General features: G+C 46.5%; 1 protein-coding gene across 3 annotated transcripts in view; it reads right to left on the bottom strand.

Moving 5' to 3' along the window:
* Window positions 1-15,412, bottom strand: part of SIRT7 (sirtuin 7) — a 157,071-nt gene that overhangs the window by 12,917 nt on the left and 128,742 nt on the right. For all 3 annotated transcript variants that reach the window (XM_085617544.1, XM_085617543.1, XM_085617542.1), the window contains 5 exons: window positions 7,994-8,064; window positions 6,123-6,195; window positions 5,611-5,709; window positions 4,341-4,577; window positions 3,941-4,021 (listed from right to left, as the gene is read on the bottom strand). In XM_085617544.1, the coding sequence (XP_085473670.1) occupies window positions 3,941-4,021; window positions 4,341-4,577; window positions 5,611-5,709; window positions 6,123-6,195; window positions 7,994-8,064 (561 nt within the window). The remainder of the gene's footprint in view (window positions 1-3,940; window positions 4,022-4,340; window positions 4,578-5,610; window positions 5,710-6,122; window positions 6,196-7,993; window positions 8,065-15,412) is intronic.

Raw genomic sequence — 15,412 nt, forward strand, 5'->3', positions numbered from 1 at the left:
ACCAGAGAGCTATAAATACTGCATGTAGGAAGCTGGATCTTTATAAGATATAGTACACCACCAGCGGCATGAGGGTGGCCGGGTGCAGGGTGCAAAACAGCTTCAGGAACCCAATGGGTTTCTATGGAGGTCAGTCACTGTGGAAAGAGGCTGCAGGCTCTATGTGGAAGGCCAGTTGGGGTGAACAAACAGGGGAGATTAAGGTTTGCGATGCTCAGGCACGTGGGGACACCTGGGGTCCTCTTCTCCACAGCCCGGAACCGACGGATGTAGAGGTCTCTTGAAGGGTCGGGTTTTCTTAAAAGGAGCAGTCGAGGGGGCATGTGTGCAGAGGCTGCAGGTGACGTTAGGGAGTCCACAAGGGGTGAAACCACGATGGACTCAATCTCTGGAAGGTTGGGGGTCCTTGTTGATACCGGTAGCCCACTTCAACTCGGATACGACAGGTGGAGTGGTAGCTTCAGGTGTCGGCTTTTGGCAGTTCCGTAAACCTTAGAGTCTTTACTTTTGGGGTTCCTGCAGAATAAAGGGGGAACAGGCCTGCTGTTCCCAGAAGGTCTTGGTCTTTTACAAAGACAGGCATTCCACCAAAGGTTCTGGAGTCACAGCTGCAGGACGAGTGAACTTGGGTGCAGTTTTCGACACGGAATGCAGACAGGCCATCAGGGTTGGTATCAGGGCATCTGCTTCTTCTCTCATCTCTGCTTCTGCAGTTCTTTGGTGTCCTCTCTCTTCTTAGTCAGGATCTGCTTCTCTGTACCAGGGGCTGCCCTAAATACTGAATTTAGGGGTGTTAGGGCTACTGACCCTTTGGATCAGCATGCCTCCATATATCCACTTCCTCTGGCAAGTGGTCATAACCCGATCCCAGAATTTCTAAGTATGCCACCACAAAGATGCCTTCTTCTGAAAAATTGTGTACACCTCACAGTAATCCACATTAGGGCTGGTACTAGCCTGGGGGTGGCACGCCTACCCGAATAGCTAATTTTCCTACCTGTCCAGGTGCCAAGGGGGCTCTGGACAGGGGGGTGGTTTCCTCTCCTGTGAGGGGAGCCAGATTCGCATTCCAAAGGTGGCAGCTTTTTTGAAGCTCGCCGGCCTAAGGAGGCTAATCATCAGGTCATTCTATGGGAGGGGGTGTTATACCCTCTTCCCGGACAGGCTTTTGTTCTGGGTCTCCTGAGAGCATATGCTCTCACCCGCGAAGGTCAGACCAGCGTCTCGGGTGGCAGGCTGGCTACAACTAGTAAACAGAAGGAGATGGTGGACAGAGCGCTTAAATGTTTCAGACACTCAGCCCCAGTCACAGATCTGGGTTGAATCCATCATCATTCTTTATCTCAATTCGCCACCCCAGTTCAGACCCAGCCATATGCAAATCAGTCTTGTCTCTGTTCCTCATGGGAACAGTCCAGCTCGAACTGCCAAGCCAGATCTTCCCTGGACCGGAAACAAGCATCCTGGGACCGGTTTCGAGGTAACACCCCTCATCAGCCAGGCTAGCTTGAGACCAGTATGCAAGGACACCAGAGGCTGGTAGGTTTTCAGGGGGCACATCTAAGCTGCCCTCTGGGTGCATGCACTGGTAAATCAATCACTGGAATCAGTGTGGGTTTATCAATATGAGATGTCTGATACCAAACATCCACATTTTCAGCAAAGCCATTGTGTAGCTGGGGAAGTCAGTTTCACCAGTGTCCAGCACATGTTTCAAAATGACTTCCCTGTCCACTTGCACTGGCAATAATAGGACTGACCAGCACTGGGGCACATCTGCTCATGCAGGTATACCCTCACATGTAATATTTAGCACCCTGCCTTAGGTCTGGCATGCCTGCTGTAGGGGTGACTTACAAATATCACATGCAGTGTTAGGGGACATGGCACACAGTGAGGGGTCCCTTAGGTTGGCACAATTCTTGCTGCGGACCTTCGGGAATCTCTTTAGTACCTCAGGCCCTAGGTACCAGGGGTACCATTTACTAGGGACTTACAGAGGGTGCTAAAGGGAAAACAATATTACAGTGTTGGTAAAAAGCTCTGACAATGGGGAGCTGGTTAGAAGGAACCCAGTGCACTTTCAGTCGAAATCACATTATTTACCAAGCACAAAGTGGGGGTGACCATGTAAAAAAGGGGCACTTTCCTACACTGCGCCTGTTAGCCAGTGGTTTAGAACCATTGTTGACTCATAAAAAATGAAACTTGGACGCCCTTGCAAAAGAGAAGACTGCAAAACCAGGGATAGGTTCTCTGGAAGATTGATACCATCCCTCCCACCAGACTGGCTCAAATACTGCGAAAGCACTGTTGTTGCGACTTGGGAAGAGAAAGAAGGCCCTTTTTTCTCTCAAGGAGCAGGACTGCGTTTTCCAGGAGTGACCTGGTATCTTGGGAAGATGAATAGCAAGTCCAAATAAATGGAAGGACATGAATAAGAACATCTTGAGCAGAGACAGTCATGAGGCACACGGTGAAGCCAACTCAGCTGCCTAAGAGATGCAAGAAGGCTTTTTGGGTCAAGGAGCTGCTTCATTACCTTCACAGATCGAAAAGGAAAAGCCTGTTCTATCCCTTAACCTATGCCGTTCCAAAAAGGTGCTCCTACTCACCTCTCCTCCGCCCCATCATGGTGTTCAGTTCAGCAAGCTCAGGAGGTAATACCAATTCTGGAACAATTGCGCTCGCTGTGCCTACCATTGGTTACCGAGGTCTCCTCGGTCTGCTGTTGGTGTCTTCAGTTACCTTGGTTACCACACCGCAGAAAAATCTTGACCTCAACTGGTAGAATCCATGACAGAAGCGTCATGACCTGACCTTCAAGGCGTTCTTGTAGCTCTACGGGGGTAGCTGGCCCACTGTTATCTTTGAACCTTAACTTTAGGAAATGCGACCATATTGGGCCCTAACCAGACTTTGTATACCAGTGACAGGAACAGTATTTTCAAGGATACACCGGGTCACAAAGACCTTACAGCGAGAACACAAGACTATTTGTTGTGGGTGGAGATTTATTTCGGGAGGTGGGTGTTTACCATCTCGTTTAGATAGACTTTTTATATTTTTCAGCATTTTTTAGGAACATTAAAGTAAAACTCCTATTCCAATGTCATTTTGTGCTTACCCATAGGATTTAGAACAGCATCGACATAGAAATGGCACCAGCTGTCATAAATTTAGGAAAAAGCTGGAAACGTACCGCTTAGAAACACCACCACTAACATATGCCTATCTTGTCACCTCATCCCCTAATGTATTGCCGGGGGCTTGGCCAGTTACAGCACTCTGCTGTCCCCAGCTAGGTTCACGCTATCCAAATCAAAATCTACAAGCTTCACTATATCGATTCAATCATTAACCCCCAATCCCCATTTTAAAACTAAAGAGACCGTAATGCTTCTGAAATGATTTGGGTTGACCTGAACCAGTCACTGCAGGATAACGCTGGTGGCAGAAAGAAATGTAGTGCCTGATGAGACAGCAATTCAAATGTTTGGAGTCATAGCCCGGCCCCGTATGTTGCATTCCTTCTGAGTTGTATTGCTTATCTAAACATTTATACGTACCATTTACCTATCTGTTTCCTCTTTTCTGGCTCAACTTTCAAGTTCTTGAGAGATCTTTATTGTGCCACAATGAATTGGCGTTTCTTACCTCAATTCATTAGTTTGAGTAAGTTTTTACTTCTCTTCATTGCTGGCAGGGAGAAGTGCCTAAAGGGAATCTTTTGACTACCCAATTTTGTCTGCATCGAACCCAGAACTAAAGGACAGAGAGTGCACAGCATTTCATCTACAGCACATGCTGCAAACACGACAGTACCCCCACAGAATTCTGCCCACTAAACCCGGAAACCTTGAAAGTTTAGGGAAAGGTATAATATTCACTTCAAGACAAGCATTCATTCTCACCAAGCTACACCGGCCCAGTTCATTACCTGCAAGTTTACAATGTAGAGCTTGGGCCGACGACTGTGAGGTCTATTCATACACCACAGGCAAGGGTACTTCTTTAGAACCTGTAAAAATAAAAACGCTTATTACAGGGCTGCGATTCAATCAGAGGCTGGCACGTTCAGGACACTTCAAAGACAGTTTTAAAATAGCATCAGTCGGGCGGAGAAGACCAGCGAGATCATAGCAGTGTATTAGTCATGCACAGCTCATTTTAGACATAGGAGCCCAACAAGCGATAGTTCACTGCAGATGTGTAGATAGAGAAATAAAACTGATTTATGCTTCGCACGCACAAGACTAGGAGATGAAGAGTTCAGGACAAGCAGTAGTGATCAGGTAATGCACAGTAGCTGGTACTGCCTGCAAGTGAACCATCCTTACCTTTAAGCTAGAGCCCAGGCAAAGGATCACGTCAGCATTTTTAGCTGCCTCGGCTGCTGCTTCCCAGTTCAGTGGGCGTGCCAGGGTTCCCCGTTCCCCAAAGTGCACAATCGTATCCCGGAGCTTGCCTCCACACTTGTGACACGTCCTCCCAGTGTGATGTCTGTGCAAGGCTGTGCGCTCTGTCACATCAAAGAGGCGTATGTATTCTTTGTTCGGAGTACACTGAGTACAGACCTGAAACAAACACAAAAACATTCAATTAAATTACTGTCCATCAGTATGGAAGGCATGTGTATGAAAGGTGCCTTCCAATGTTGGTGTTGACTAAATGGGTAGTCAGGACTGTCCACTTGCAATACAGAGACTCTGGTGAACCTTAGTCCACAGTAAGGATGCCACTAGTATCATCAATTCAGAAAAGAGGTGTTGGACAAAATGAGCAAGAGGAACCTCTCTGCCAGAGAATGGAGGCAGTGAGGAATGTCAATCAGGAGTAAGTTTCTATAAATGCTTAGAGAGCCCCACCTAACTGTCCTAGGATTTGGATTCCCAACATCCTAGTTGCTGCTGGCAGTCCCTGCGTCTGGGTTCACCACATCATGGACTGCTGATGGATCCAGGCCCGTGTTTATCTCCATACTATGTGTTGCTCATGTTCTGTACCTTGCCTTACCTTAATCTGCATGGTTGACAGTCCATGTTATTGTTCATCAGACTAAGTTTTGCAGACAGTCCCTGTGCTTGGGTTCCCCACAGCACACTTTTGACAATCTGAAGGCGAGGTTCCAAAATTGATTTTTGCTCCTCTACTTACAGCCTTACAGAATCAGTTCCTGGGTCCTACTAGCCTACATCTTGAATTGCTCGGACATACCTTGGATTTTAGCTTTCCAAACTTCACACTGGGATTAAAGAATCAAACACCCAGCGTTGACCCAGGAGTCTCATTTGCCCAGGTTTTTCTCCTAGACAGCCTGCATTGCTCTGTCAATAACCATCCGCTGCATTTTCCTGTTAATCTCTGCATCTAGGTCCACTATAACCCATGATCTTCACTCAATGGTTCCCTTCAACCTGCATTTACTTTTTAAGGGCCTCAAATTATAGTTCAGCGTTCTTGAGAGTGGTCAGTTACCCACACCATGCGCTGCTCTCTTTGTCTGTCCCAAGCATTTAAGTCACTAGAATGGTTGCTAAGATTACAGTCACCACACGTTCATTTCTATGCCCTAAGTCTGGAAATGCACATCATGCATTGCTCATTCACCTCAATATACATATTTCCATGCAGCTCAGATATGGCCGATCGAGGAATTCCACTGCGTATGTGAAGGCCATCACAGTTCTGGGACACAACATGTTGCACCTAGAAGAGGGAAGAAAACAGTGAGTGCAGTACAAACCAGAGATGTGGAAGTACTGCTGTAAAGAAGGGGAGGGTCGCAGACAGACCATGAAGGTGACATCCCCACAGTAGGGTGCAAAAGTAATCTGGTAACACGGAGGAAGGGGCACAATACAAAGGACTGGAAGGTATGGACACACAGAGATGTAGCACAAGTGGGGAGTGTTAAATTAAAAGCTTAGGCAGCACATTACATGGGCATACACAAGCACATATTAAATTGCGGGTCGACAAGTTAGAATAAAAGAGTAAGCTGAAATGAGAGGACATGCAGGGAGACTGCAGAAGGCAAGTACTTGCAGTGAGGGATATCATGCTGATGAAGTTTATGAGAGGACAAGGTTCAGAGTGAGTAAAGCATGCAGAATCCTTACCAGTTTGTGCCCGTGCAAACGTGCAATGCACATATGGGTGAGGGTGGGCTCTGCAGCACTTAGGTCAGATGCACTGCGAGAGGGAAAAGATATTTTGAATTCAAAATCTCTCAATTATAAACAGTTGACCATTCTATGTCTTTAAAGGAAATCTTTTCCTTTTAGAAGAAAACCAGGGACTTCTTTGCAACTATGGAGCAACTTAAGTTCTTCAGCATGTCTCACAAGTGATCCAGGCTCTTCTTTATACCAGAGGAATACATCATGTATGTATGTATGTGTGTTCTTATATAGCGCTCGACTTATGCACCTTCTGCGTACCCCAAACTCTGTTTATGTGACTCATGAATAAAGTATGTCCTTTAGGAGTACACTGGACCCTTCTGTATGTACCCGAGGCAAGTGCCAGGGCTTTATACAGGGTCCCAAGGCTAACAGTGGCTGTCCTGTGTGACTTGGCAGTCACTCAGGCCACTTCTGTGTCTCAGGTGTACTCGAGGGCCTTCTAAAGGATTCGGGTATAACCCAGTTTCTTCTCCTGGATCTGGAGTAAATTATTCCATGTAAATGCCCCATGAGTCCTTCACGCTTTTATGTAACCAGATCTATTGTGCCTTCCTTACCAGTAAATTGTGGGACACAAGTATAAATACTCCTTATTTGTGAATTGGGTCTAAACCATTCCTATTTCAATTGTAATCCACAGTCCTAGTTAATAAATCTGGTGCATCAGGTGTCAACATACCTCTAAGGGCACAGCATAAACACTCTCCAACTGTGAACTTCCAATTTAAAATATGCGCTAATGAAAAGGACGATGTATAAACACAATCTAAGTGTATGACTACAGAGTAAACTGCCTCGGGCAGCTATCTCTCATTTAGCCACAAAATGAAACTCTGAAGCGGTCTTCCAAAACTCTGAAACTCATAAAATGTGTAGCTATGAACTTTATGATACGAATCCTTCTGCCTACAAATGCCTTCCCGCAGAATACAAAGGGCATCAAAAGAAAGGTGACGGATGGAATGTTTGAATTAATCTCAGCCACTGGCTATCAATATGGGCTGCATCCCAATCCATCGTTTTTTTGTACACAATGCCACCTTGGTTTGGACTCAGACATATGCAAATCAGGTGGGACCCTTCTCCAAAAGGGATAGTCCAGCCCTGTCAGGCCTTGCCCAGAGAGGAACACAAGCAACCCAGGACATGTTTCACCCTTATTAGGGATCATCAGTCAGGCATAGCTTGGTACCAGTGGTACAGTGTGAACAGCACCTGCATCTGGGCATACCCATGCAAATGCCAATTCAATAGATGTAGGCTCACCGAAAGCCCTTAAATGTACATACGTTTATTATGAATTGTTTGGAAGACAGTGGTACAACACTGGCTATATCCAACAATACATTTCTCAGGCACGAAGCGTCTCAACCATAACGGAGCTATCTCATTGCTAAATTCCATCTTTAGTGGCCCGGTCCAGATATTGAAGAATGGCTCCTTCCAAGTCCGGTACCGGTATGATGTTTAGGATTATATATAGTACTGGAGTCAAGATTAAGACAACATATCTTTCAGTATATTATCCGGAAGGCCTTCTTAGGCCCTTTTCCCAATCAGGGTCCTAATAACGAAGATTTGAATCGCATTCTGGAAATGTGTGCTCTCTACTACTACACAGGTATTGTTTGGTATTCTAAAGTACTACACATACCGACCTAACAGCACTTAGAGATACATACAGCCATGCACAAAGGTCTATAAGCAACCTCCCACATGCATGCAAATGTATGAAGAAACTACTGTGAGACTACACATGCATTACAAAACCTACGAATGTCAGTGCCAGATTAGACTCCATTTACCATACAGTCTTCCCTTTCTGCAGCAGGGTCCACACACCATTGGGGCCTCTGTAATCTGGAATGGAAGCAGCCTGTATTGCATAAACAAAAAACAATGCAAAGTTATAATAAGGTGTCAGCAACTTGCCACTTTTAAAGTAGTTCAACAGATGGCGACAACCAAGTGGATTTAGGTATCATGGCAGTATAAACTATTGGACGACACGTGAATGACGGTGCTTATAAGATTAGAAATTACAACCTGAATCAGAGAGTGACCTCTATCGGCTAACTATATACAAAATACAGGAACCCCTTCACAGTGATCTGAAACATATGTATAAACTGTTGTCTGGAACTGCTGGTATGAGGACTCGGCTTTTTAAAACACTTGGATAACACTGGCATGGAAACACAGAATAATATGAAACAGGCAAAGGAAAGGCGAGGTCCACACTTGGGAAAATGTAGTTTTATTCACAGTTTAATTTATATAGGTTCTATTCCCTGCAGAATCCGGGCAGTAGGTGGAAAATGCGTGTCAGTCTTACAACACACCAGCAAGAAACAAAGAACTACTGGTCAGTGTGAATTCTGCCATGCTGAAGCCAAGGCTCCTCTGCATCAGTGGGGATTAGCAGGGACTTTTCTCCACCAATAAACAGGCTGATTCTAGTCGGACTCTTTCCTGGAGCCAGGCTTCTGTAAACATTTGGCAGGCAAGTGTTTGGTCTGCAACCTACTTCTGAAAGACATCCAGGACACTATTTATGTAAGTGAGAACTGGCTGGGAATGACACAAACTGGATCTCGAGATAGCTAGGTGTTAAAATCCTCCACAGTAACAGGCTCAGGAGACAGGGAGGTGGATGACTATCATTTACAGGGATGCACCAGGGTTCTTCAACCTGACTTCGAGCAACCACTCATTCCCAGAGACATTAGCTTGTAAAGAGAGCCTCTCCCCTGCTTCATGTTGATTTCGTGTGTAACAGACCGCTGGAGCAAACAATCTTGAAGGTTTGTTTGATTTATGTAGTACTACTATAAGTTAATCATTTTGGCAAACTATGGCCATCACACAGGTCCACTATTTCAAGCAGACTTTGATTCTGTTTGTTTCGTGTAATGAGACAAGGAAACCAAACATAATAGGCCACGCTATGTGTATGTATGAGATTTGAATATGATATTTATATAGTGTAAACCTAGCCAAAAAGCAGCAAGCGGTGTACAGGGTCCAATTCAAAGACAATGAACGTGTGATTGGAGAGTTAGCAGGTTTCTAAGAGCAAAAGTGGACTATTAACCCATCATTTTCATAAAGTTCTTTAAGGAGATGCATCTTCAGCTCTTCCCTAAATTAGAGCAGGGTTGAATCAGTCCCGATTAAATACGGGGATGTTGCTCGGATTTTGAGTGTATAGATAGGGAAGGCCTGATGGCTCTTTTTCATCACACTTCTTTGTCTCCAGTCAGGGGACACGCCATTCTCCAAACCCCAAACTATTTAAAACTGGTCATACGCTGGTCCACTCATTGGCTATTCTCGTTTGAATTTCAGTTGCCCGAGTCAGCAAGGATATGGTCCTATCCTGCTGCAGTTTATTTAAAAGGCCGTGTCTCCCTCTCAAAATCCGTAAAAAGACACATTCACAGGAAATGGACTAATTTTCACACCCTGTCTGCATTGATCATGCTCTAACTAACTGGTCCCTTGTAGTTAGGAGAGTGAATTGTGACTGGTCAATTATGAGGCATAGCTCGGACACTAGGAGACATGTCTACTTACATTTTCTTGGCATCGTCATCCACTCGGTTACAATCACCAAAGGGAAAATACCGATTCAGGTGCTTCCCTTTTTACAAAAACTTTGACATTCATGACAATATGAAGGATGTCACAGCATAACTAGAATACATGTGATAGTAGTCAATATTTTGATTGGTTGCAAGGACTACCTACTATCTAAGAGGTTCCGGTCGGCATGGCTCTGTCATATCTCAAAACGTGGCCTCCCAACAATTGTTTAGAAGTTGGCTCCTGTCAATGCAGTCACTCTGTGTGATACGATAAAGTTCTCATTGCATCAGAACTGGTTGCAAAGATCAGCATGGATTGTTAAAATCTGCTTAAAGAAACAGGGCTGACAAACGTTCTTGCAGGGCCTGGTACAAATACTTGATGCAGGGCCTACTGGAAACATCTTTCGTTTTTGGCAGGTGCCATAAGTACCTGATTTAAAGTTAAAAATAAAACAGGACAACACTCCACCTAAGAGAAAGAGAAAGTAGGCAGCTAGTGGTACAGCAAAGTAAGCTGCCATATTTAAACCCTCCTTTAAATAAATACCAAATTTAAAGTATATTTTGTAACAGGTGTGCGGATCCCTGAAAAGCATGACGCCTGGGTCATAAGGCCCATATATACCCCCTTGTGATGGCCCCGTTAGGAAACTCGGGTTGATCCCAGCTGATCTGAAAATCCACTAATTAATCATACTCCTGCAAGCATTGATAAAAAGCATGAAAAAACAACTGGCCACATAACTTTTCAACCATTAGGAAACATATGGATGTCTTGACTGATCCGAGGTGTGATTCCTATTACAACATGCAACAGAAGCGGCTGTTTTATCTAAACTCTGGATGAGCTGCTGGTGGCCAAAGGTGAAGAGGTGCAAGACAGGCTCCAGCATTTAGATTTCTAAACTACATATGTAACGATTAACCACGTCATATTTATTGACTAACAGGTACAGCACTTGAATGGTTCAGGTTCTTTCTGTATGCCTGCTTTCAAATGGTGTCAGTCTCCCCTATTTCGTCCTTGTATACTGTCAAACACCTTTGCGGTGCCGCAGAGGACTGCATCATAGCCTAATCTTTTGAATTTATAGTCCGTGTTTAGGCTTCAGTGTTCTCTCTAATCCTGACCATACGGAGCTGCAGCTGTTTGCCAACGCTCTTCCAACATCACTCATAAGCTGAGAGTGCTTTGTAGTTATATATAATCTGATGGTCATGACCTTCTTTAAGAAGACAATTAATAATACAAAAGTTTTCTTTACACAATTGTCGGTGTCAGTGTTGGCTTATGTCTCACTCTATTGCCAAGGCTAAGAACTTCAGGGTATATTATGATAAATATATGGCCTTCAATAGGCGGGTTAAGAAGAAGGTTTGATCATTATGCTCACTACAGCTATGACTGCAACAAAACCTATTGCTCGGTGGTTATATATGTATGCTGTGTGACTGTCCATTCTCACTTCGACTATGGTTACAGACTCCATCTTGGACTTCCTGACTCAACTACCAGACGGAAAAAGATCCACGATACATACATAGATTAAGCTGACCTAGGAGCTATATAACCATGTTTCAATAGCCATTCAGTTGATGTTCTAGCAAACTGTGAAACAGAGCATCAAGTTTAGGACCATGACCCCAGTCCATCTCACTTTTTATAGGAGGGGCTATCCTTCTGTTAAACTAATTTATTTTTATTTATTTTATGTAGTTTGTAGAGCGCGCAGCTACCCCCGAAGGGGTGTCCCGGCGCTAAAATCCAGAGTTACCAAGGGAAAGGGGAGTGAAGCAGGAGGAGCAGTGGAGAGACTAAAGTCCGGAGAAGAGCCAGGTTTTAAGTTTGGCTCGGAAGATGGATTCAGAGGGACAGAATCTCAGCTCAATTGGAAGGGAGTTCCACAATTTGGCAGCAATGACACTGAACCCTCTGCCACCAGTTCCAGATAATCTAAAACGGGGCGCGATCAGGAGGCGGAGGTCATTAGATCTCAGGGATCTGGTGGAGCGGGATATCGAAACCCGTTTTTTCAGATAAGTAGGTCCGCAGTCGTTGACAGCTCGATAGGTGAGGGTGAGGACCTTGAACTGAATGCGGCTAGCCACTGGAAGCCAGTGGAGTTCCCTCCGATAAGCAGAAACAGATTGACGGTACGGGATATTACCGATCAGTCTGGCTGCAGCATTCTGGACAATCTGCAGCCGGCCTATCAGGTACTGGGGGGCACCAGCATAGAGGCTATTGGCATAGTCCAAGTGGGACGTGATGAGGGCTTGGGTGACTGTACGGCGGGAATCCAGGGGGAGATAGGGAAGGATTTTTCTGATCATGCGCAGTTTCATGAAGCAGGCGGAGGTGACTTTATTAACCTGGGTTTTGCATGACAGGGAGTCGTCAAATTGGAAACCCAGATTCCGAGCCGAGTGAACGGGGGACGGGGCGGGAGCAAGCGCCGTGGGCCACCACCAGGAGGAGGGGATGGAGGTTCTCTGATTAAAAAACAGAACCTCCGTTTTGTCTGCATTCAATCTGAGGTGATTCGCGGTCATCCAGACACTGATGTTGTTAAGGCATTGGCGAAAATTGACGAATGCGGAGTCCGAGTGGTCCCTGAAGGAGAACACCAACTGTGTGTCGTCAGCGTAAGAGACCACCCTGACTCCGTAGGACTCCACAACGTCGGCCAAGGGGGCAAGATAGACGTTGAAGAACAGGGGGCTGAGGGCGGAGCCTTGCGGCACCCCACATGACAGAGGTTTTTTCTCAGACTTGAAGGGACGCAACAGTACCCTTTGACTTCTAGATGAGAGGAAGGACTTGATCCAGCTGAAGGCAGTGCCACCAATGCCTATCTGCTTAAGTCGGTCAAGGAGGATGGGGTGAGAGACCGTATCGAATGCTGCGGACAAGTCGAGGAGAACCAGCATGGCCTCCTCGCCCCTGTCCACGCATTCTCGAATTGTTTCGGATACTTCCAGCAGGGCCGTCTCAGTGCTGAATCCGGCTCTGAATCCGGATTGTGATCCATGCAGCAGAGAATGGTTTTCTAGGTATTCCGTGAGTTGCAGCTGTACGGCTTTTTCCAGGACTTTGGCGGGTTTAGGAAGAAGGGAAATGGGACGATAATTAGCAAAAACAGTGGGATCAGCGTCTGATTTTTTTAGAATAGGGATCACCAAGGCCTCCTTCCAGGTGGTAGGGAAGAAGCCATGGTGAAGGGAGGCATTCCAGATGGAGAGGAAGGGGCAGGCGAGTAAAGGCGCCAGTTCTCCCATGATTTTTGCGGGGACAGGATCAGAGGGGGCACCGGATTTGCAGTGAATAAGTAGTCTGATAGCCTCGTCCTGGTTAAGTTTGTTAAATGAAAGAAAGGACGGTGACTCTGGGGGACTAGTGGGAAAAGGCAAGGTGACAGGCCCTGTGGGGAAGGAGACACAGAGTTTGTTAATCTTTTCGAGAAAGTAGTCTGAGAGTCCCTCGCAAAGAGCCTGACTCGCGGTGTTCTGAGGAGCCCTGGCCGGAGGGTTAATAAAATCTTTAACAATGCTAAAGAGCGTTTTAGATGAGTTTTTTTTAGCTTTATTAATTTGAGAGGCAAAGTGGTCTTTCATCGCGCTTTTTTTTTGTTTAAGGAATTTTTTTAGGGCAGTTCTATATAGAAGTTTGGCTTGGAGGTCGTAGTTTAATCTCCACTTGCGTTCGAGAGCCTTGCATCTGCTTTTCTCCTCCCGGAGGGAGGTGGAAAACCAGGGAGCAGAGGGTCGCGACCTAGTGGAGGTGATGAATTTCTGGGGGGCGATAGACTCAATCGCTTCAACGAGGGTAGTATTCAGCCTAGAGACATTTTCATCAATGTCCGAGGAGAGGTACTCCGACTGAAAATGGAATAACGGGTCCAAGGTGGCACATGTAACCTTGTGCCACTTTCTTCCCAACTCCTTCCTTGGGGCCATAGGGGCAGATTTTCGTCCCAGGGTAAGAGAGAAGGGAATGAGGTAATGATCAGTCCAAGTAAGAGGGAGGGGCGGGAGGACAGTGATAAGTGGAAAATTGGCGAATATGAGGTCCAGAGTGTGGCCAGCCACATGAGTGGGACCTGCAACTAATTGCTTGAGATTGAGGCTATCCATAGTTTCCAACAGGTTGGTTGCCTTCACACAGAGCGGATTGTCTATGTGGAGGTTAAAATCGCCCAGGACAATGAAGTATTGGTGTTTAAGAGATAAGTCAGCCAGTTGGTGGACGAGGGCAGTGAGGGAGGGGGAGGTGGCGGGGGGGGGATTATAGACTAATGTGCCAGCCAGGATAACTGCCGCAGAGTCGGAAATGGAGAAGTACATGGCTTCAATTGTACCAATGTTGGTAAGTTTGGTAAAAGTCAGCTGGACAAGGGATTTAAAAATGACGGCTAGACCGCCTCCAGACTTACCACCAGCCCGGTTCAAGCATTTTATATCATATCCTGGGGGAATAGCCAGATAGATATCCGGAGAGGAGGAGTCTGTGATCCAAGACTCGGTGAGAAAGAGAATATCCCATTCATCAGAAGAGATGGACATCCAGATGTCATTGGCATGCCGGGGAAGAGAACGGCAATTAATCAAACCTGCTTTCAGGGTGCGCTGATTAGAGGAGGATAGCTGTAGCGGGGGACATAGAGAGAGACAAGGTTGGCAGGGCGGAAGAGTGAAACTGCATTGCGAGCAATGGTAATGAGCGGTCTCCAGGTGGTTTGGGATGCAGCGAGAGCTGGTCAAGCAAGGGCGCGTATTAAGTAGGTGAAGTTGGGTATGGGTCCAGCAGGTGCGGACGGGGCTAGTGGAGGAGGCAGGGGGACTGGCCCTGGGCCCGGTCCAGGCCCGGACGGGCCCAGACGGGCTTGCCTTTGGCGCGCCTTCGACGCGCTGACGGCGCGCCCGCTGCGCCCGTCCGCTGCGCTTCCTAGCAAGACACATCTATTTATGTCAGTGTGAGAGGAGTCATGGGGGTGTGGCCAGCTGAGGTGGGCGTGTCCGCCGTGGCGCCTCGCCCTCAGTAATGGCGAAGGTAGCGTTCGTTGCAGCGCTAGGAGCGCTGTTTCAGTGCACAGGGAAGTGGTATTAAAAGTACAAGGTATCACACAACAATAGTTTTAAAAAGAACAGATTCACTCCCGGCTTCCGCCTCAGGAGACTCCCGGATTACAGTGACGCGCTTTCCAGCTGCGCGCACTTTGTAGTGTCAAGAGGGGGCGTGGCCAGCTGAGGTGGGCGTGTCCGCCGTGGCGCCTCGCCCTCAGTAATGGCGAAGGTGGCGTTCGTTGCAGCGCTAGGAGCGCTGTTTCAGTGCACAGGGAAGTGGTATTAAAAGTACAAGGTATCACACAACAATAGTTTTAAAAAGAACAGATTCACTCCCGGCTTCCGCCTCAGGAGACTCCCGGATTAACTAATTGAACCGGAATATACAGCAAGACTTCAAATCTTTATCATTGTCCATCCCCTCTAGGTACCCAGATTCTTAAGTGTGTGGAGGGAAGAAACTCTGTTAGAGGGAATTCCCTTCCCATGTATTTCCTGCATTTTGAGGTCACTGAAACCTATCACAACCAGCAGTTTCGGTTTGCCTGCCCTGGTGTGTCTGTTTGCACA

This window comes from Triturus cristatus, chromosome 7 (assembly GCF_964204655.1).
Source record: "Triturus cristatus chromosome 7, aTriCri1.1, whole genome shotgun sequence".
NCBI lineage: Eukaryota > Metazoa > Chordata > Amphibia > Caudata > Salamandridae > Triturus > Triturus cristatus.